Below are 22,793 nucleotides of genomic sequence, written 5' to 3'. Positions count from 1 at the left end.
TCACTACCGAGAAGTCCAGGCCCACATATCTTTAAATGGCCAGACCATCTGGCTAGAACAAATGCTAGTATAAGATATTAGAATACATAAATGTGGCAATTTGCATTTTAAATATGTGCCATTTTAGAGCTTTATAACATAATTAGAAATATGAGTTTTGGCTTGTAGTAATAATTTTATTAAAAATATATTTGAACTAGTTTAAGTTATAGTGCAGATCTCTGAAATTGCCATTGGCAGTTTGTCATGCAAAATGTATAGAAAAAGTCTAATCAGAAAAATAGTAAAAATGTTATCAGAAATGTTCATGAAATGTTATCAGTGTTGAATGAACAACAATATAGATCAAAACACATACATAACACTTAACACACATAACACTTAAGATTTGCCATTTATCATTTATTGTGTGTAGATAAGAGAGATGCAAAATTCTAGTAATGGTAAAATATGACTACTCAAAATTGTTGTCTTACATTACTTGTGAATATTTCTTTCTTGATTGGTTAGAGAGAAAGTGAATGTGAATGTTTTAGGTATCTTTAACAGAAAGGATTACAAAAGTTTGCTATACTATTAACAACCCTACAATGTTATCTAGATCCTATAGCTTATACTATACAGGTCGTAAAGGCACTGTAATATAATTCTCTAGTTCCTTCAGATTACGTTCATGAACTTTTTTTTAACGTTTTCTTTAATATAGCTCATTATGGGTATTTTACCAGACTCTGATACTATGGGTCAATTGCTTTATTCTGCATAGTGATATTTAGATTTAGAATATGGTTTTGCTTTGTCATTCCTCTGTACAAATAAAAGGTAGGTAACTAATGCAGTGTGCTGTACAATTCTGTATGAAGTGCTCTTTGTACTCATACTCTTTGCTCACCGGGATTTGAATGGCTGTGAACCAGGTGTTACCTGCCCAGAGGGCCTGTGATTTCCAAGCAAGAACTCTTTACCTTTGAAGCGTTTGTTGTAAAGATCTGCCTCCTCAGCAAAGTTCAGCTTTTTTTTTTTCTTTTTTTCTTCAAACTTGACATACAAGATGTTGCTTCTGGCTGAACTCTTGGCTCAAGTCGTGTCTGGATAATAAAAAAGTTATGGCGTAGGACGTGTCAGATGCAATGTGACAGTGGTGCTGTGTAAAAAGTTTCTTGTGTTATTGTGGTGTGCTTGTGGTTACATGTCTTGATTTATTGTTCTTAGCGTTGCACTGGGATGGGCACTGGAGTTATGGAAGCATATTTAGGCTCAGTTGTATTGATTTAGTATAGTTTGTTGTATCTATTGTTTAGTGAGCATGTATCAAACAGTAGATTCATATCCTCAAACGGACTTTGTGATTAGGATGTTCTGTAGGCATCTTAGGGGTTGACTGCAGTGTCTGTAGTTGTTGTAGGGTGTGACTGCTGTGTCTGTAGGTAAAGGATATTGTTTTAGTCCTGTTTAAGGGAGTGTTTGATGACTTTGCAGTGTTTACTGTTTGAGTTTGAGTGTGTTGGCCTTGTGAGGTGGAGGGTGTATTTTCGTTGATGTCTGATTTCGTGTCGTTACTTGTGTGGTGATTGTGCGGTTTGCTGACAGATTCCAGTCTCATCTCCTTCCATCATCTGTTTAATGTTTCTCTAGTTCATTCCTTCCCATTCATTTACTCATCTGTCTCTCTCCATATGCCATATGTCTTTTCACTCTCAGACCTAATACCAGTGGTTATTGTGGGTAACATTCTCTTGCCATCAATATAAAGTCTTATTACAGGGATGATTCATGTCTCCAGTCTTGCATATATGTTAAGGCTTGTGACAGCTGTTGGGGGCAGCTGTTGTTTGAGCTTGAACTATGAACAATTAATTATAATAAGCCATTTACTAGGCTTCTGGAATGAAAAAGATAAGAAGCAGTAACTATTGTTTTCACTTCCTTTGTGGTTTGAAAAAGAAGCCAGTTATTGATATACATAAAATGCAGCTGAAATGCATCCTGCTTCAACACATTCGACTTTCATAAACCCAATTTGAACGGGATTAGTTTCATACAAGGAGGTGCGGTAATGTACTTTTACCACAGGACGTCTGTAATGTTAAAAGCTTATTCAAAAGGGATCAGAATTCCAGATATGAATTAGAGAGATGGGAGTGGCTTCTTGATTTATGTGTCAATGTAGCCCTAAATAAATTAATTTAACAGTTTTTAGTACATTTGCTTGTGATTTATAGGAGACACTTACTAAACCTGGGACCTAAACCTAAACCTAATTTTTTGGCTCCTGTAATAAGTCCATAAGACAATGTACAAGATTTGATTAAATCTTGTTAGACCCACTTGATTTGAGATGATTTCATGGACTTTTACTTTGGCACATATACAGGGTAAAGCTAAATGCCCACTCAGCAGTATGAGATTATTAAAACATGGGTTTAATTTAGTCAACAAGGTTACACTTCACCTTTGCAGAATGTATATATCTTTTGTAAAATATGAATTCAAAAATAGGGTTTCAGTTGGTAATTATGTACTAATTCTCTCTGCGTTGGAATAAGTCTCTGTAACATTGTAGCATGTTGTATTGAGTTTGGACCACAGTATTTTACACAGTTAAAGATTCTCCAGTGTCAGATTCAGCATTTTCACAGCCTGTGCAGTCCATATATGGAAACTGAGCTGAGTGCTTTTTGAATGAGACACACTGCCAGTCAGAATGGAGCTCACTTACAGTATCTCATATCCATCCTAAAAGTACAGTAACAGAAATATCCTGTTCAATAAAAATTGGTTGGAAAATGGCTGTCTAAATAAATCCTCTGTGTTATTTAGTCCTCCATATGCCGGATGTTTGTACACCTTGATTGTGCTTTGCAAAATGGTTGAAGAATTTTTTAAACACTTTTCTTTGCCAGTTCTCACCAACTGCCACATGTTCTCTGTTGCATTATAAACAGGGATGTGAACTTGGACTTAAATATTTTATTAAAGGAGGATGGAGACACTAACCGCTCTTATTCAGTAAGAGCAAGTGCCCTGACTGCTTTAGTATCTTAAAAAAAATGAGAACAGTGCAAAGAAAGCATCAAACTGCAAATAAGCATAGCGTAGCGTATCGATATAGTAAAAAATATGCATTACAATATTTAAAGACATATAAACATGCAAACAGTGGCACTTAATGAAAAGAAAATGATTCTTAAGCATATTGCTAAGAATATCTCCCAGTACATATTGCACATTTTGCATAATATTTACTTGCAATAAACGATATTGTTGCCATTTTATGTCACTGATATAATTAATATAATCGTGGGATTAAAATATAATTACTTTTTTTTAACCCATGCATTTTTAAGTATTAAGAAATATATAAATATATATATTTTTCAATATCTTAAATAAATACAATATAAATCAAATGAATCAGCTCTTTTAAACAAAATCAGCCAACCAGCTAATTCTCCTTGCTAAGAAATACATAATTGGCAATATTGGGGTCAGCAAAAATTTAAGTCTTATCCATATATTTTACGATAGTATAATTGTTGTGACAAGCCAACACACAAGCAGTATTGTTGTCAGACTGCTGTACTGTTCACACTACTGTACAGTTTGTTCTCTTTAGGAATGTTAAAATTATAGTGGTTTGCAAGAGTAATGGGCAGTAAATTACTTTTACTGAACAGGGTTGCAAAAATAATATAAGATATTTATGGTACGAAAAAATATCAAAAATATCACATTTGTGTATTATCACAGTAGCATTATGCAATATATAATGCTACTATATAATGCTATATACTGCTACAATCCTTCTGCTTTCTATGTTGATTGTGTTGTTTATTATACAATGGCCCTTAACAGCATTTTTTGTTTGAATAAATGCTTTGTTATTGGTAAAGCATCAAACCTGTTTATTAATGCAAGTATAAAATAGAAGTATATAAAAATAAATAAATAAATAAAGCCATAGGTGAGGTAAGGTTCCTGTGAACTTTTTAATTCCAGTTATTTAATTATTGATTATATTCATTGTGAATTAATTGGCTGTTTTCTTATATAATTAATTGGTAAAAAGTTTGATTTTTAATTGGTGGTATTCTGTTAATTTATATTTTTTACAATACTGGTATTTAACAAATGTAAACAGCATGATAACTAATAATATTCATACCACGCTAAATCTAACAACAGTATACTTCTGGCAGCCTAACACTGGACAAACAAAATCGTAGTACTTGTTTTCTACAGTATTGGTACATTTTGATTCAGACCGGCTTTCCTGCTTGCACTTTTTTTTTTTAAGCAGGCTTCTATCACACCACTAATTTTTTTTTTTTTTTTTTTTTTACAGTGCTTCAAAACAGTTCCACCTAAAGCACTGTGGGATAGGTGGAATAGTATAATTATTACCAGGGTAAATAATCTTTTTATAAAATATCTTGTATAAAGATCCCCAGTGTAATTCCAGAAATTATACTGTAAACCAGTATATATTTTTTTTTTCATCTAATTTTTATTCGGTCATGTGGTGACCTTGAGGAGTCAGTGCGACTGCTGTATCTTTAATCCTGTACAAATCAATCATTCACATGACAGATGTCCTGTGGAAATATCTGTATATAGATATAGACACGGGTATTATTGATATTAAAGGAACATTTTAATCCAATAGCTAACAATATAACAAGTAAGTACATTATTAAATATACTGCCTCGTCCTTAACCCTGCGTTCACACTGGAAAGCGACAAAGCGACAGGCGACCATTCATTTCCTATGGCAGGGCGCGATTTGTCGCCGCGACACGCGAGAGGCGACAAGCGACAAAGCGACAGAGCGACAAGCGACACGGAGATGAATTTTTCTCAACTTTATGCGAATGAGTTATGACGCTGTGAAGCGACATTCTAACCCGATTGGCTCCTAGCTTTTCTTTGGACCAATCACAAACAAGGCGGTTCGACGTCCTCAAGCTCCTGCTCTCTGAATTTCTAGTTTCTTTCCCGGTTCTTTCTGTTGAACGGGGTGGACCCACATCAGTCTGTGGGAACGGCTGCGTTTCCAGCGCAGTTAAATCACAGAAACGCACAAGAGTCCAGCGAGTTTGGGAGTTATAGCTGGAGAATAAAGTGGCCAAGTGATTCCTTTTTTGTGCCTTTTTTCTTGTCGGAGGCTGGACCATGATAAACGCGGGCGTTGAGCTTGACACGCCCACAAGCGACAAACGCTGGGCGACACAAGCGACTCGTCGCGTTCCAGTGTGAACGCAGGGTAAGTGAGGAAACTTCCTCACATAAACCAGCGCTTAATTTATAAGTGTCTGTTTTTTTTCCATTTATATACACACATTCTTGAGAAAGGTCTAATGTTAGTAAGCTCTGAGCATGTGCCTGACCTGTGTGTTTTCACCAGACTAAGCTGGTTGACAACTTTACCTCTAATGATTATAATCGCCTGTTAGCTGATAGTAGCAAATAGGTCCTTGAGGAGTGAAGTTGAAGGAATGGAGATTTGAGATTGGGCGTTACACTCGGAATTACCGTGGGCACTGTGTTCTTTCACTTTAGGTCAGCCCTTAGCATTTCTGTCTGAACCTCTTGGGACACATTTGTTTTTTCACCAGCATTCTTTCAAACTCACTCTGCACCTGCTGTGTCTCTAAACTAATGTCCTTATTTGTCTTACTACCATAATGACTGCTTTTTAATGGTCGTTTCCTACGTTTTGATGTAATGTTTGGTGAAGAAGTGTGCAGTTCGGGATGCAGCTCATGTAAGTGCTTGCCTATGAGTCTGCTGTAACGAGCAAGTAGGTTGAACTATTAGTGCTAAGCATTTGTGGAGTTTGTGATGCGCATTCATTCATTCATTTAGTTCTGCACTTATTTGTTCCTGTATTTTACAGTAATTCAGAAGTTTGGGACTTTAGACTAGATTTAAAAGGTATACATTTAGTACTGGTGTAATGTCCACTACATGGAGGTTTACCCATTAGGGTTTTTAGGGACGATACTGATCACAGATTGTCTTTTTGCACGATCATCTGATCTCTGATTCTGATTAGGGTGGAGTTGCTTGACACATTTGCTTGTTTCGGCTGAAATTTGTCCTATAATGAGATACAAAGTTGATTCATCCATTCATTTCTTTTGCCAAACTGTTAGGTGCAGTGGTGGTTCAGTAGTTAGAGTTCCTGTCTATTGTTGACAGGGTTGTGGGTTTGATACCTGGGTTCGGAAGGCTGCTGCTCTTTGGGCCCTTAAACAAGGCCTTTAATCGCAATTTTTGAACTGCTCGGAGGGAGCAAGATTTGCTTTGATCTGTGTGTATGAGTCTAGATTTCTTAGAGCCCTTTGAAATCGGTCTTACTTTATCCCATATCCATTTTTTTCGTTTAAAGGATTTTTTCTGCCAGCAGTTTGCTTTACTTGACAACCACAAATGTAGAAAATGGCTAAATGACAATGCATTTGTTTGTCAATTTGTTTTCATTGCTAAAATACAGTTAAAGACTTTATTTTTTATGTTTGTAGAAGATGTGCATCGGTCATTTAATTGTTGCACTTATAGCATTGGGGTGCACCCTTTAAAAATGGGTGAAATACACCAGAAAATAAAGTGCACACAAAATCTGTACAAAGTACCAATAATGTCACTTGTTAAATTCATATTAAATCATTTATTGATTTATATTAACCAATCAACAGTAGCAGAAACAACTAGTCTTTCATAAATACAAGTCATGGATCCAGTGATGGAAAACTGCATCCATGTGTTTCAAAACACAGAGGATAAGTGTCAGACGAGGATCACACTCATTTTCACAGTATTTCATCATAAAAGAACTTATCCTCGTTTGTTCAGATGTCTCACTGCACAAATAACAATACTATACTCCACAAACTTACACCTTATGTCCAATTGTTATTATTATTATTTTTTTGGATAGGCTGACGCATGTGGTGTGCTTTGACGTTATTGTGATCGTTGCCATTTTCGTGTGTCAAGTACCTTGTCTAGAGTCTGTTAGCTGTTAACTCACAAAAGGGATTCATAAAAATCCTTAAAGTAATGTTTTGTTATGAAATTTGCAGTTAACACTGCATTGTCCTGCAGATTCCAACACCTATTGATATTGGTGTATATGTATATTGCAAGTGTATTTAACATTGTTTCCATGCTGTATTTAGTGAAGTACATGCAGTCAGAAGTTTTGTCAGCTTGTGTAAGTAAGCTCTGGTGCCAAACAAATATTCAGTTTTGGTTATACACAATAATTTTTATTTAAAGGTTGCGCATTTCTGTCTTTTAATTTAAAATCTGTTTTTGTAACTCATTTCTGCTAATCTGGCTGTTGTTTTCTGCATTGTGGAATCCACATGCCCCAGTTTTAAGTGGCAAAATTACAATTACCATGCCTTTTAAGAAGTTCCTCCAGTTGTAAAGTTGCCATTTTAGAGTTATGAGGTTTCTATGAGACATCTACAATAAAGTTTATATATTTACATATATATATTTGTTTAAGATTGCTGTTAGGTAAATGTGACAATAGAGTCAAGGATGTTGGCCATGCAGAAGAATGTACACTGTGCTGATAAGCGGTGTGTTTGCCACGTCTCTCTTTACTACATCAGTTTTATCATTATGCAAATCCTAGTAATTCTTTGGCCATATCGTAAGTCTCACACACACCTCTCCAGATGTTTAAGAACAATAGCGCTGTTATGCAATATCTATTTGCTCTAAAGATTAGTTTTGGTATGTCAACACAGTGCAGACACAAAGTGAATCCAAAGAGAGGGGAATGCATTAGAACACCTTCTAAAGGAGAGTGAGAGTGTGTTTATAAAATATACATTATCATTGAATAACATTGAATATAGTACAGCTTCTTCTGTTTCTGTTTCCAATCTTTAAGTGCAAAGTTAAGAAAAAGTAAAATAAAATATAAATAGATAAACATGGTGTCTGAAAGGTCCTGGGCCTTTTTCTGGCTGAGAAAATAAACCAGGAAACTCAGTCTGTATCTGTTCATTTATGTATTGTTAAAACAAAGAAATGCAGATTTAGAACTGATAGAGCTGGTGAGTTAAATAAGAGCACAACAGAATCCTCACTGAAGTCACCAGATACATTCACCACAATACATGTACAATAAGTGTTTAAAAAGTAATTTTTAGCACGGTGGTGCAATAACACGTTTTCACCAGAGACTTCCATAGCACATTTTCACCAGAAATGTATGGACTGTCACTTTAAAGCTGTCCATATGCCACACGACTCTGAAAAGACTTAACAGACCGCAGTCTGACACCCTCTCACATCTAAAAACTCGCCACAGACTTTTTATTTACAAGCTAAGATTTTGTAAAGAGATTATTTTCCATCATGCATCTGGTGGAGTTTAAATACAATACATATTACATATTAAATTACAAATAATGTGTATATCAATACTGTGATTTATCAGAGACTCACAACTTTTGTCCCCATCATTGGTTTATTTTTTCTGCCACGCTGTTCTTGATATTTTTTAATAGAATACATTTTGTGTTCAACTCGTCCTATAAGCCTTGTATAGCAAAGAATCACAGTTTCACTGCTGTACATTTGATTTTGTTTTAGATAGAATTAATGCAATAAAGAACATAATTCTTGCAAAATGTGTATTTATTAAACTTGCTTGTATTGTACACTGCACAACAAGACAAAATAATGCAAAATAAAATAACTTTAACATGTACAGTATTTAAACACTTCGAAGTCATTATAATTAAAGTAAGAACCATATAAGGCATTTTAACTGACTAAAACTTTTAATGGTAACCATCTTACACTTAACGACCTAGTCTAGCCAGGCCCTCGTGATTTTGGAAATTTGTCTGCAAAAAAAAAAACGTGAGGTGTAAGGCCGGCATAAGCAGTGCCTGACCATCATACTTTTTGGCCCTAAATCTTGCCAGTCTCAGGATTGTATTATTGTATATTAATCTATTGATTATCTACATTTTAGCAATTTACAAATGGCAGCAATTAATGCACAAAAATGAACATTGGGTTTTAAAAACATAATATATTAATTAAGTCAAGATGACTGCTCTGGTTCATGGATAAGCTTTTCCAGGACAAATGACTAGTAGTGAACTGTAGGTTTGTAACAGCACAAAGCTAACAAGAAAGGTAGCATAAAATTATTATTTATGTTTGTGAACTTTGTACAGACAAATGCCGTAGTATAATGTTTAAGAGAGCACATATTGAGACTGCTTATTTTGAAAATTAGTAGTTTTTGGTTTCGCAAAAGCAGCTGTACGCATTAATTGGTATTTTTTTGCTCCTTATTTCCCCCTAGAGCCACAAAGTGTAATTTAAAGATTTTTAAATCTTTAAAAATTTTACTGTATTGCATTTAAGAACTGAATGACAAGTGAGCATTAACAGTCTAATGAAGACAGATAAAGACACCAAAAGTTACCTTCTGGTATCAGTGAAAAGGCCTGTTATTTTTTGGTGTACTTTTCACACCATCACAATATTTCCTTTGTGAAACTATTCTTTTTTTTTTTTTCTTCCAGAGCGAAGAATGTCTGTTTTCAGCGGCTAGCCTACTCTGTTATCTGAAGCAGAGCAGTGTGACGACTCTCTTCTGGACGAGTTTTAAAACTCGTGTTTTTGTAATTTGTAATAAGTGAAATAGTTAATGCTGTTGGACATCTGCTGCAATTGTCGGAAATTACACTGCTGGTGCTAATGTGTTCTCTCTCTCCCAGGCAAAAAAAAAGACCGTTGTGTTAGCACCAAATAACAAGCCCGCAAATCCCACGAGCTCTGTTCTGGTTCACATTCATGTCAGGAGAGGGGCTGCTTGTTTGTCTAGAGATTTTCTCCACTGTTTACTCGAGCAGTGTTGCTTTTTGAATCGTTCCCCACCCCCACCAGCTGTTTACATAAGGCCCTCCCAGTGTATTATGGCACCTGCCAGATATGTGGATTGTACCACCTGGTTAATGTTAAATTGCTCCAGAAGCAAGATGTGTTTGTTAATAAACACCGAACCTTGGGCTCCTTTGTTTACTGTAGTCATGGTGGCAGTCAGTTATTTAGAAAATACCAGCTCTGGCTTCCTTGTGTGGGAGAGTGATTAACCATGCAAGGACTGGTGGAAAATGAGCAGTGTTGAGAACAGGGGGGAAAATGAGGGGGTAGTTGTGGAAAAAAAAATGTTTGTTTTGTGGTGTTGTGCTTTTATTTTTAACTCTTGATTGATGAAACTTTGTTGTCTTGCTAGCCAATTACTGTCTGCCAACTGTTTCGCATAGAAAGGAGAACAAGGATAAAATTCAGTTAGTTGTATGGTAATAAAAACTGGTGGGGATGTGCAATTCATTCATTCATTCATTCATTTATTTATTTATTTACTTTTAAATAGCAGAACTCGAAACTGAGCAGGGAGACTGGTTAACCTGCATGGTCTAGGCGTAGGCCTGGGAGTGTTTTCTGTTTTCACTTTTTTATGTCAGTTTGTTTGGAGACACGCTGATGAGATCAGGCTGTTTCACACAGATATTTGTTGCTTTTAAGGAGGACGGGGCAGGATGATCTGTTCAAGGGCAAAGCACACATTTCAAGTCCTTCAAAAATAACCTTTAATGTACATAAACACAGTGTTCTACCACTATTTATTTTTTTTTAGTGATTGTAAACAAAAGTCTCTGTTCTTTTTGTACTGTGATTTTGATCTCAGTGTTTGTTGCCTGCATGCATGGTACATACATACAACTAACATGCAACAGGTTTCTTTTCTACTTGTTTTGTGCAGGTGACCGTTTGTTGCATCTAGTGTCAAATAACGCCCCCTCTGAGGTAGTTTCATAAAGCAGCATGTAGTGTGTTCGTTAAGCAGCATCACTGTAAGGGAATTCTGGAACTGATACTGAAGTCTACCTAAAGGATTGACCTCATCCGGTTATAGTCCTGATTAGGGGTGTGCCATATCGTATCATATGCGATAATATCGCCAAAATTTTGGAATATTGTGAACGATATTATACCCTGAAATATCGTGCCACACCTCTCACCCCTAATTATCACATTATGGTACTACTTTTTTGCTGTTTTAAGCAAAAGAAAAATTCACACTGTTCTCATTTCCTATTAAATATCTACTAGAGACTGATTATATCTGTCCAGTATCATTTATTTTACTTTAATCCTGGATATATGAAGATATCTGGAGTGCATCGTTATTAGTATCATGGCATTCTGGATCAATTACTTCTGCTACAAATCTGTGAAATTTCTTGTATTTTTTAATATCTCAGTTAGGGATGTGCAATATCATATCGTTTTTTTTTTTCCCAGTAGTATATTTTTATTAAATTTTTTTTGTCATATCGCCAAGAGTATCGTTATCGCGATAATACCATGAAATATCGTGATATTATTTTAGGGCCATATCGCCCACCCCTAGCCCTGATACTCAAGACACTTAAAGTGACCAGGTTTTCCCTAACTGTACCTCTTCCCGCAGGTTGTTAAGGCGACATGCAGGAATCCAAAACTGATCAGGCATCCAATAGCAGCCCAGCTGGCCAGGATCGACCAAGCTCGGAGGAGGAGCAGCAGCAAGTGGCCGGTGAAAGTCTGTCAACAGTAAAAACATCTTCACCCAATTTACAGCAAATCCAACAGGTAATGTGATCCGACTCTTAATGTGCTCGGCCATTGGAATTCTATGCCTGAAATTGCTCATATGAAATCCCATGCCTGGGTTAATGTTTCCTGGGATGTTTTTGATGGCGATGCTAAGTTCTGTTTGTGAAATTTAGTAAGGGGGTATGTTTTAAGGAAACAGTTGCTTAGAAAATCTTCCAGCATTCCAACACTGATTGCACAATGGTGTTATTGAGCAACCAAGCATTAGGCAAGATATCTTTTGAACAAAACATGACTCATTACTGAATTTATGCCATCATATTTAGTACTGATTGTGCTTTATTAGTTGGCCGGTATCTCGAAAACGTAATGCCGGCCAAAATACATGGCGCTAGTGTTGTGTTCGTGTCTGCACAGTTTCTAAACAGCAAAACACTGCTGCTGCGAACACCCAAACACTGTCGCCCGTTCTCTGTACCCCACACTCAGCTTCCAGACGAATGATGTCACCACAGTCAACCCTTGGCCTCTGAAATGCAGGCCAGACAGCTGTGGGTTTCAAGGCACCCCCTCCCCACCATTCTCTCCCTTTTTGAAAAACACTATTAGCTTTCTCCCATATCCAGTATCGTTTTTGTGTCCCTTGGGTTTCACTTGACATGATCTGTCTGCTTCTCCTGCCTCTTTCCCATTGAAGCTTTCCATTTCCCTTCATGTCCCATCCACCATTCTTTTCTTTCCGCCATGCTGTGTAAGGGGGAGTTCCGCAGGGCCAGATGTTTGACCCTGTGGAGGTGTGAGGGGTCAAAGCAGAGAGGACGCTTCTTTCGCTGGCCTTTTTGTTTCCACAATCGTTGAATTCCTGTTTCCTTTATGTCTGTTGGGGCTTAACAATGGAAAACAAGAGAGTATGTAGTATAGAATATGCTCTGTTTAATCCGCTAGTGCATTGGTACAGCCATGTTTGTGACTTTCTGTTCGGTTTTCACTGTATGATAATTTCACCTTCTGTTTGCTGTAACTAAATAGCCCCTTTTCCACTGATAAACACAGAACCAGAGGTTCTTAGACCACAGCCCTGTTATTATTGCAGTTTAATTTGTGGGGCCACAGTTATGGGGAAGTGGAGAGCTATAGTGCTCAGAGTTAGTCTGAAAGCAGTTGTTCTTTGTTTACAAAAATGTGGCCGGTGTTGGTGTATTTTAAGAAATACAACTCTACATGTTTTACATGCCACCAATACCTTTAGGCGCTACCTTTTAATAAAATGTAAACCTGTGCAACTGCTGTTTATGCTGAGAGCCCACAAAAGCGCACACATTCCAGAGAGACAGTTTCTTCTGACAATGCAGAGTGATACTAGATTGTGAGCTGGCCAGCACTTTGAATGAGTATTTATATATACAAATACAAACGCCGTATCTATATTTACATTACTTAAACGGTCACACGTTTTGAGATGGTGCACTTCTTATCTTGTAGCGTGTTCTGGGCAGGGCTGCACTCTATTGGACAATAAAGCTGATATCGTGGTGGAAGCATGAAAAGTGATATACATTCTGATCTGCATATCTGTTCAGCAGGAAACCTGACTGAGCTGTTCATACTGTGCGGAAGTGTGGAAGTTTATATTGTGCTTTTAAATGTTTGTTTTTTTTTTATCATAAAACCATAATTGTTTTATAGATTACACATTTACATACAAGGCAGGTAAATAGTTATTTGGAATTAGTTAGATAACTAAGCAACAATTATCCAAAAACTACAACCAGTACAGATCTATATAATCCTGCTTTATAAGAATATTTCTTGATTCTCTAGAGCAGATTTTTTTTTTTAATTCCAGGTCCAGTTTCCCCCCAGCCAAGGTCTGGATCATTAATATTTCTAATTTGCATTAAAGTAAATTAAATTTATTTCCACGTACAGTAGCCTAGTATTTATGTAGTCAACAACAACAACTAAGTGTCAAATCAAATTAATATTACAGTTCTTTATACATCTCTGGGGGAACAAAAATTAAGAGACCACTTCAGTTTCTGAATCAGTTTATCTAATTTTGCTATTTATAGGTATTTGTTTGAGTAAAATGAACATTGTTTTTTTATTCTATAAACTACGGACAACATTTCTCCCAAATTCCAAATAAAAGTATTGTCATTTAGAGCATTTATTTGCAGATAATGAGAAATGCCTGAAATAACAAAAGAAATGCAGAGCTTTCAGACCTCAAATAATGCAAAGAAAACTTGTTCATATTACTAAAATTCTAAGAGTTCAGAAATCAATATTTGGTGGAATAACCCTGGTTTTATTCAAATGTTTTATGCATCTTGGCATGTTCTCCTCCACCTATCTTACACACTGCTTTTGGATAACTTTATGCCACTCCTGGTGCTAAAAATCAAGCAGTTCAGCTTGGTTTGATGGCTTGTGATCATCCATCTTCCTCTTGATTATATTCCAGAGGTTTTCAATTTGGTAAAATCAAAGAAGCTCATAATGTTTGGATCTTTTTAAACAATGAATGCTCTCAGTAAATGTTCATTTCAAGTAAAGTTAAAATGTTAAAAGTGCATCTTAAAATAAAGTGTTTAATATCTTGTCTTATAGTAGTGCTTGCCTTTACTGCTTTTAATAATCTCCACAGTCTTCGGACATGAGACATATAGTGACTTAGAACTGTCCACAGGAAAAAATAAATATTAGACTTTGTCTTTATTTTTTTTATATATATATATATTTTTTTATTAAAAGCTATTTTTATTAGGGGTGGGAATCGTTTACTATCTCACGATTCGATTCGATTCCGATTTTGGGGGCCACGATTCGATTCAAAATCGATTTTTGATTCAAAACGATTTGATTTATAAAAATTTCTGCTTCTGGCTTATGAATCTTATTGAAAAAAGCCTCCAAAATATACACTGGTCCTGAAGCAGGTAATGTGTTACAAAAACAATAAAATGTGCAGGAATGTGGGTCCTCAGTGACAGAGGAATCACTGGGATATCACAATGACGTTAATGAACAATAAATAAATAATAAATAACACTGCTTTATTACCAGGCTACTAGCGGTGGTGTGTAGGTGACGCTGCTGGGCTGATGTGATGATAGCACTGGAGCGCTAAAGTTCAGGAGCAGCTGCTGATTAACTAGTTAATTTAAGGTGGTTGTATTTCTTCAGAAAGGGGGCAGGAGGTGGAGAAATTAATTCATATTGTCCATTCCTTAATTCCTCTGTGATGAGGAGCTGAAATTAGCTCTGATTAGCTTATTGTTATTTTTCCGTTCCGCCTTAAATGCTGCAGCCCGCTGCCACCTGTAGCGTTATTTAAGGTGGAACTGGAAAGTTAGCTAGTTAGCTAGCTAACAGTTACTGAAACTAACTACTAGCGATCTTTTTTATGCTTGTTATGAAGCATTCTGCCATAAAACATTAAAACTACACGTTAATCTAAGGTAATATAATGCTTGTTCTGCCATCTTACCGGTGATTCTCAAACACCTACGCTCTGTGTGTGTCTGGAAGATCTCCGTTTGAAGGGACAAGCGCTATCCCCAGGGTTGCCAGGTCCAACAAAAATACCCAGCCCAAAATCAGTCTAAAACCCGCCCCTCAGAATCGATTTTGGGACATTTTAAATCGATTCTGAATCGTAGTAAATGAGAATCAAGATTCTTATGTGAATCGATTTTTTGGCACACCTCTAATTTTTATATTCCACTTTTCTCTTTTTAGAGCATGCAATGTGATTAAAATTTTCTTTTATGTGAGTCACTCACTCAAGTCTTGGCATGCACCATAATGCCCAGATCGGATTGTCTAAGTAGCACCATGTGATGATATTTGCATGCAACTGTTCTGTGAGTTTTCTGGATGGCTAAACCTGTACCCCAAACATGGAACTTGTTCACCCAGTCTAATGCTTAAGAAGCTTTCGAACCCCATTTGCTGGCTAATATTTAATAGCATGAAATGAATAATCTATATTAACATATACAGTTGTCTAGCTTTTGTGATGTTTTACATAGAAAGGGTTGATGAAACTGTCACCTGTTTGTTTTTTGCTGTCAGTGCTAGACACAAAGTCAGAGAAAAATACATGCAAGTCCTTCTAATTCAAAAAGACGGTCAAAGAGTTGTATAGATGGTCATTACAGCTTGTTCTGAATCACAACAGCAGACTTTATTTTTTTGAATGTTATAAATAATGAGGTTATTCGGATTATTAAGATATATTATAAATTCTTACTATTATATTCACTTGAGGTTTTTTTTTTGGGGGGGGGGGGTGGGGGGGGAACGTGAATACTACTTTTTTTTAGTGGTTAAGAAAATCAAAACTAGTTTTTCTGTCCTTTTACTTTTATGCTCTAATATGCTCTAATCTTAAATAATGCAGCAGCTACAGAGTTAACAAAGTGTTAGTACACTTCCTGTACCGCTGCACTATTTAAGGTGGAATGGCAATTATAAGAAGCTAACACCTGCCTCGTATACAGGGTAGGTTTACAGGGTAGGCCTGTTGAATAGGTTCTGCTATAGTGGTCATTTTGGTGTTTGCAACCTAACCTTTAAAAAAAAAAAGTATAAATCAACATAATTTTTGAGGCAAAATGTGAATTTGATGTTATATCATTATAACATTATGTCGACATACCATTTAGATCATTTGTGGGACCTGTTGTGGTGTTCTTGAGGCCTGATCACTTGGTCACTTCATGTGCTTTAGCACATTTAGCAGACTAACTTAGCCTAGTTCAGTGTTTTATTAGACTCTGATATTAAAAGCACACTACCCTGCACATTTTAGTGCTTTCCTTGCTCATTTCCTTTCCTTGCTGGTTTACATACCTAATCAGTTTGTTAGCAAGCCATTTTAGAGTTTATCACAGTCTTTTAAAGACCCTGTGAGTCTGTAAAGATTTTTGTCTGACCAAATATTAAATGTTTTAACTTTGAAATTTTAGTCTCAATGTTTTAATGCGTTTGGACATTAATTTAAGCAAGTTAAAGTGAAATAAAAGAGGACCATTCTTCTTAATTCCAGTGAATATTAGCCCTTGTCCATGACCTTCTCGAAAACGAAGACTTAAATATTGTATGCAGTAACAGATGGGAAAACATTACACTCACATGTGCTCTGCTAAAAAACAATGTGGATGCTCCTCTGAGACTTCCTGAGCCAATCAGGATTTTGTTATTGTTTTTTTTGCATCTTCAGGCACTTCAAGTTGCTCAACAACAGCAACAGCAGAGTGGGGAGAAGTCCCTGAAGAGCGTGGAGAAGGAGTCAGAAACACAGGTAGAACTCCTGTAGTGTTTACTGCTCACAACAGACACACACACACACACTCGCACACATAAACAGAGATAAGTATGATGATGTTTGTGTCAATACACAACTATCAGGCAAATCACCTTCTCTGAAGGACACGGTTATAAATAGCATAGAGGAGTAGTTAGTTTTTTTTTTATACTGAAGTAATGTTCATTCATTTCTCCATTTGAGTGAGTTAATTGTGAGAAGTGGATCATGCCTAATTGATCTAATTGATTATTATGAAGTCAATTTATAAGCTGCTTCATTCTTTGAATGCCAATAATTGGACTCAAAGCTTAATGCATAGCATGTCGATGGATTAGGTCAGGTAGTGTGATGATAATGATGATGATAATAGTAGGGTGGAGCTAACAGTTTGAGGCATGTGACTGGACAGTTTACTCGAGGTTGTGCTCTTTTGGCAGCCTGTCATTGGTGTAAGGAGGAGGGCAGGATGGGTAGGGCAGTGAGATTCAGGCAGGCTGAATACTGCCGCCACTGCTCTCACTAGTACTAAAACAACATTGGTACTGCTTGACTTTCTGCTTCTAATGCCAATGGAATTAACCAGGTTTGTGCAAGGCTTACTGTTGTCTGCTGTGACTCCTTTTCTATTGTGTGCTGGCAACTTCTTGTTTGTGTAGCTGTTAGTGTATGTGAAATTGTGGATTATGCACAGTTTTGTTGTATGTTGGTTCTTTAAATTGATCTTGTTATATAGAACTAAATGAAATGTTTTAAAAGTATGCATATTATAGCTAGCATCTTAAGGAGTGTTGCTTGTTTAGATTATGGTGTTAGATTATGTAGTGTGGGCAGGAGCTAACTTCATTTACTGCTTGAAAATGAGTGGGATGCTGAGCAGGCGCTTACTGCATTATGTTACAAAGCCATCAACGATCGCGGACTGTAATTGAGTTGTCTACTTCAGGGGAACATTGATTTTTTTTTTCCTCGTTTTTTTCCTCTGTCACGAGGGAGTGGTGAACTAAATAAAAGACTTGGGATCTATGATATCTGATCTTTGATTCCATGTCGTAATGCTAAAAGGTTTTCTCGTTTAGCAGTAGAGAAATCCACTCATTTGTGTGTGTGTGTGTATAAGAGCTACAGTTGTTGACTTGTCCTTTGCTTTTTCTTTTTTTCCTGTGTCTGCTTTTCATATTTACTCAGATGCAGAGTAAAGGAAAGAATGTTATTTTTACTTTGGGCGGGGAACCCAAACCAGAAATGTTGAAGGTATTGAGGGCAATAACAAAGGGCTGTATTTGTTTTTGGACGGTTGAAGCCTGTTGATTTATGGGCCGTGTTTTCAGAAGCGCTCGCTTGTTGACATGTGCTCACTCATGGGGAGTTGGTTCTCTGACACACTGGCAAGAACAATAACAACAACAAAACCGGTGTTTGGACTTGTCTGTCGTCATGGAGACAACACTCATCAGAGTGTTCTCAGAGACTGTAAAAGGAGAATTATTTACGTTAATTTGTCGTACTGCTCAGGTCGGGTTGAATGCCTGCCAAGAACCTTTTTTTTGTGTGTGAGGACGTGTATCAGATTTGTTCTTGGTAGGGGTTTGCTCAAGTGTTTTACAGTGTCCTCTTGGCAAGAAATCTGTTGATGCGATAGAATGTGCATCATGAAATGGGTTATGATTAAATATACAGCTCTGGAAAAATTTAAGAGCCAATTCAGTTTCTATTTTTGCTATTTATAGGTATATGTTTGAGTAAAATGAACATCGTTGTTTTATTCTATAAACTACGGACAACATTTCTCCCAAATTCCAATTGTCTTTTAGAGCATTTATTTGCAGAAAATGAGAAATGGCTGAAATAACAAAAAAAGATGCAGAACTTTCAGACCTTAAATAATGAAAAAAAATAAATTAATGAGTTTAAAAATCAATATTTAGTGGCTAAATCCTGGTTTTCACGCATCTTGGCTTGTTCTTCTCCACCAGTCTTGCACACTGATTTTGGATAGCTTTATGCCACTCCTGGTGCAAACATTCAAGTAGTTTGATGGCTTGTGATCATCCATTTTCCTCTTATTATATTATATTATATTATGTTCCATATTTCAATTTGGTAAAATAAAAAAAAACTCTATGTTTAAATAGTCTCTTATTTTTTTTCCAGAGCTGTATATTGTGATGCGTTAAGCAAGATGTGGTAATATGTTGCAATTAGTTTAAATCAAGATTTAGAAAAAAAAAACTAACATAATACAAGTTAGGGCTGTGTATTGGCAAAAGCTTTTTAATACACGTTACATATCACAATACATGGGCTATGATTCAATATATCAATATATAAATGATACAGGAAGGAATACTGATGTACTGCAATTGTTTCAATCATGTTAAGTATAAAAAGTTATAGTATAGAACATCATTATATTATATTAATAAAGTTTGACTAAAACAAAAGTGTACTTGTTTAATCAGAACAGTGGGATCTACTCTACCCTAGAGTACAACACTGCCCTCTAGTGGCCAGGGTTTAAACACAACACAAAATGAACCACTTTCTGACACCAATCTTTATGTAAACATAAGAAAAAAATGTGTACTGGGAATATAATGATGCAGAATTTATGATTCAGTGTATTGACATTATATTGTGATACTGTAGGCAAGATGGAAAAAAAAAAACTATGAAAAAACGGTTTAAAGACAAACCATCATGTATCACACAAAATCTGAGTGATAGATATGTTTACTGTTTAGCCAATCTGAACAGCAAAATTTAAACACTAGGCTAGTGTAAATTAGATTTTAAATGAACTAAAGTCTATCTGGTAATATTTGGATGTAAACCATTGTATTAAAAATCAATAATGTGTTTTTTGAGAATCAGTACAGTATTTCAAAGCAGAATATTGTGATAGATATTTCGATATATCAATATTATCTTGCACCCCTACTCTGTATCACTACCATAATGATCAAAATGATGATGTCCTCCCACACACTTAGACACTGTGTGTGTGCGCGTGTGCATGTGTGTGTCAGCTGTTATATTTCACTCATAGCAGCAGTGACATGGTCCAGTGCTGTGTTTACTTGAAGCAAAACACAGCCGGCTTTACTGGAAGCCCGTGTTTGTTTGTGTTGCAGAGCCTTAATTAAAATGCAATCTCCAGTTTTGTTTTTACAGTTGCTGTGTACCCTGGTGGATGTATTATTTATACGGCTCCGTAAATGTGACTTTAATTATTCTGTTTGTTTGTTGTAAACAATTTTTAAAAAGCTGTGTGAGTGTGTTTGTGTGCGTACGTGTTTGTGTGTGTGTCGGTGTGGCTTAAGCAGCAGTAATTGCTTGAGGCTAAGTGATGCATGCTAACTCATTTTGAAGTCTGCACATTTCTTGAGACATCAGTCTCTCTTGTGGGTATTAGTGTTTTGCTGTTTTCTTTTTGTAGCTGCTTTAATGCAAGCGTTTGAACCCGTGTCAGCAAAAGTGGAAATGAATAATGCATTCGTCTTCTTTACTCATTTCTCTTTGTCTGGCTCGATTGTGTTTCTAAATTATACATGTGAGCACACAGTCTGAAATCAGTTAGCCTAGTTCTAAAAAATTCTTTCTATTCTCGATTCGGAAAATTTCAGGGGAATTTGAAGCCGCAAAGGAGGTCTGGGGAGCGCGTCGGTTTTGTGAGATGTTTGTTTGTTTATGTGTTCTTGTTTATGTTTACAGTTAAAACTCTGAGAACGTAAACTATTCCCTGAAAGCCTAAACTCTGAGAACTCGTATACTGTGTTCTTTTTTAGAGTGTTGTTTTGCATCCTGGAGTGTCAACACATTTCTTTGTATTAAACCGATACTCGGCCCTCAAAATATTTTTAAAAACATAGCTTTTTCCTTGCATTTTGGCTGCATGTTTACACAAGCACCACATTTTTTTTTTAATTCTGTTCAGGTGGAAGATTTTTGAAAACGCTGTTTTCATTTTTTGTGTACAGCGAAGATTTAAAGATAAATAAATACATTTGTAAAACTCTCAGTTAGCGGTGAAACGATTACTCGAGTAATTCGTGTTACTCGGTTAAAAAAATGGATTGATTAATTTTCTGTGCCTCGAGGAATCGTTTAATTCATTTTAAAACGCAGAGCACAGAATTTACTGAGGACTTTTAATGTGAAACAGCTTAGCCTTATTAGATTTTTCAGTGGAGTATGTGCTTAAAATTTAAATCTTAAGGAAGAAAACATTGCAAGAAATCAATTCTACATATTCCTATTCCAATTCTTTATACTCCTTTTTTCAGTATTTTGCATTATTCACATCAATTTTACGGCAGTTTTTAAAAAAGTACAAAGATAACAGAATGATTAAAATAAATACAATAAGAAAATAATGTGCCCAGTAATGTAAAGTATTATTTAGCATAATTGTGAAATGTTGCTGACTGAAATGACTGAATAGATGAATCCAAAGCTTGTGTGAAAAATGGCTCTGCACTGCCCTTTCAGAACTGTCTGGTGTGTTTGTTTTCCCAAATATGTGTGTGGTGGAGGTTGAGATTTCTGCTTTTGTTCGGTGGGCCTCTTCTAGCTCATCCTGCCCAGCATCTTTAAACTGCAAACCACACAGCCTAAACAAATTTTGAAAAGTTATAAAGTTGGTTCTGCTGAGTCAAAGACAAAGTCAAACCTCTGGAAGAATCTAAGATGTTACAGAATCTTTAAGAGCTGTACAGATATTTATTTGGTCTATATAACAGAGCATTGTGCAGCTGGCAACAAAAAGATTGAACTGAAGTCATAAAATAATAATTGTATAATTGATTTAAAAAAAGCTGAAAAATGAGAATGGGTGCGTGCATTACACAAACCCTGTCCTCTCTGCTTAATTTACTTTTACTTTCCACAAAACATGATTAATGAGAGACCCTCATGTTATTATTGTGTATTATGAGGGTAGCCAGTAGCTCATAATGACTGTGCTGTTTTTTTGGGATGGTGGATACTGTATGATCTATCATGATGTTCTTGTATACTGCAATATATACAATATACAATGTATACAATACTGCAAAAATGTATTATACTATTCTTGGGAACACTGTAAATAATCACTTTGCCAGTTATACCTATTGTGACTATAATATTTTCCATCAATTGTTTTTTTTTTATATAAATATAATTTTTTTCTTTCTGGTCCCACTTTAAAATAAGACTACCATTATAAAGGGTTTATAAATGGTTTACAATTAGTTTATTAATAGTTAATATTTAGGTTGGAAATGCCTTAAAAATCATTAATAATCAGTTATAACACATATGTAGAAAGGGCAACAATGAGCTGTTGTTTGCCAAATAGTGAACCCACAGCCATCTATAATGTTGCCCTTTCTACGTATGTGTTATAACTGATTATTAATGATTTTTAAGGCATTTACAACCTAGATAGTAACCATTAATAAACTAATTGTAAACCATTTATAAACCCTTTATAAAGGTAGTCTTATTTTAAAGCAGTACCTTCTTTCCTTGTTTCTTTTTTTTTTTTTTTATTCTAAACCTTTCTATATTTTGCGTAGGTGCCTGTATCATTGGCGATGATGACTCCCCAGGTAGTCACGCCTCAGCAGATGCAGCAGATCCTTCAGCAGCAAGTCCTGAGCCCCCAGCAACTTCAACTGTTATTGCAACAGCAGCAGGCTGTAATGTTACAACAGGTACCCACAACAAACATGAGCGCATTAATCAAAATGTTGCTCATTTTTTACAAATTTCCATTTGTCAAAAGACAAAATTGCAGTTCCATAATGACGATATGTATGTGTTGTAATGCCGTCCATCCTGTGTTTG

At 36.0% G+C, this 22,793-nt stretch overlaps 1 protein-coding gene across 5 annotated transcripts in view; it reads left to right on the top strand.

The window, feature by feature from the left end:
* foxp1a (forkhead box P1a) overlaps positions 1 to 22,793 on the top strand; it is a 43,786-nt gene that overhangs the window by 1,650 nt on the left and 19,343 nt on the right. For 3 of the 5 annotated variants that reach the window (XM_007256345.4, XM_007256343.4, XM_007256344.4), the window contains exons 2-4: positions 11,523 to 11,683; positions 16,878 to 16,958; positions 22,523 to 22,660. In XM_007256345.4, the coding sequence (XP_007256407.3) occupies positions 11,537 to 11,683; positions 16,878 to 16,958; positions 22,523 to 22,660 (366 nt within the window). In that variant the 5' untranslated portion in view covers positions 11,523 to 11,536. Of the gene's footprint in view, positions 1 to 11,522; positions 11,684 to 16,877; positions 16,959 to 17,432; positions 17,548 to 22,522; positions 22,661 to 22,793 lie in introns of those variants that run through there. The other 2 variants (XM_007256346.4, XM_007256347.4) reach the window with 2 other exon arrangements.

The sequence above is a fragment of the Astyanax mexicanus genome, chromosome 13 (assembly GCF_023375975.1).
Source record: "Astyanax mexicanus isolate ESR-SI-001 chromosome 13, AstMex3_surface, whole genome shotgun sequence".
NCBI lineage: Eukaryota > Metazoa > Chordata > Actinopteri > Characiformes > Acestrorhamphidae > Astyanax > Astyanax mexicanus.
This window is presented reverse-complemented; position numbering and strand designations above follow the sequence as displayed.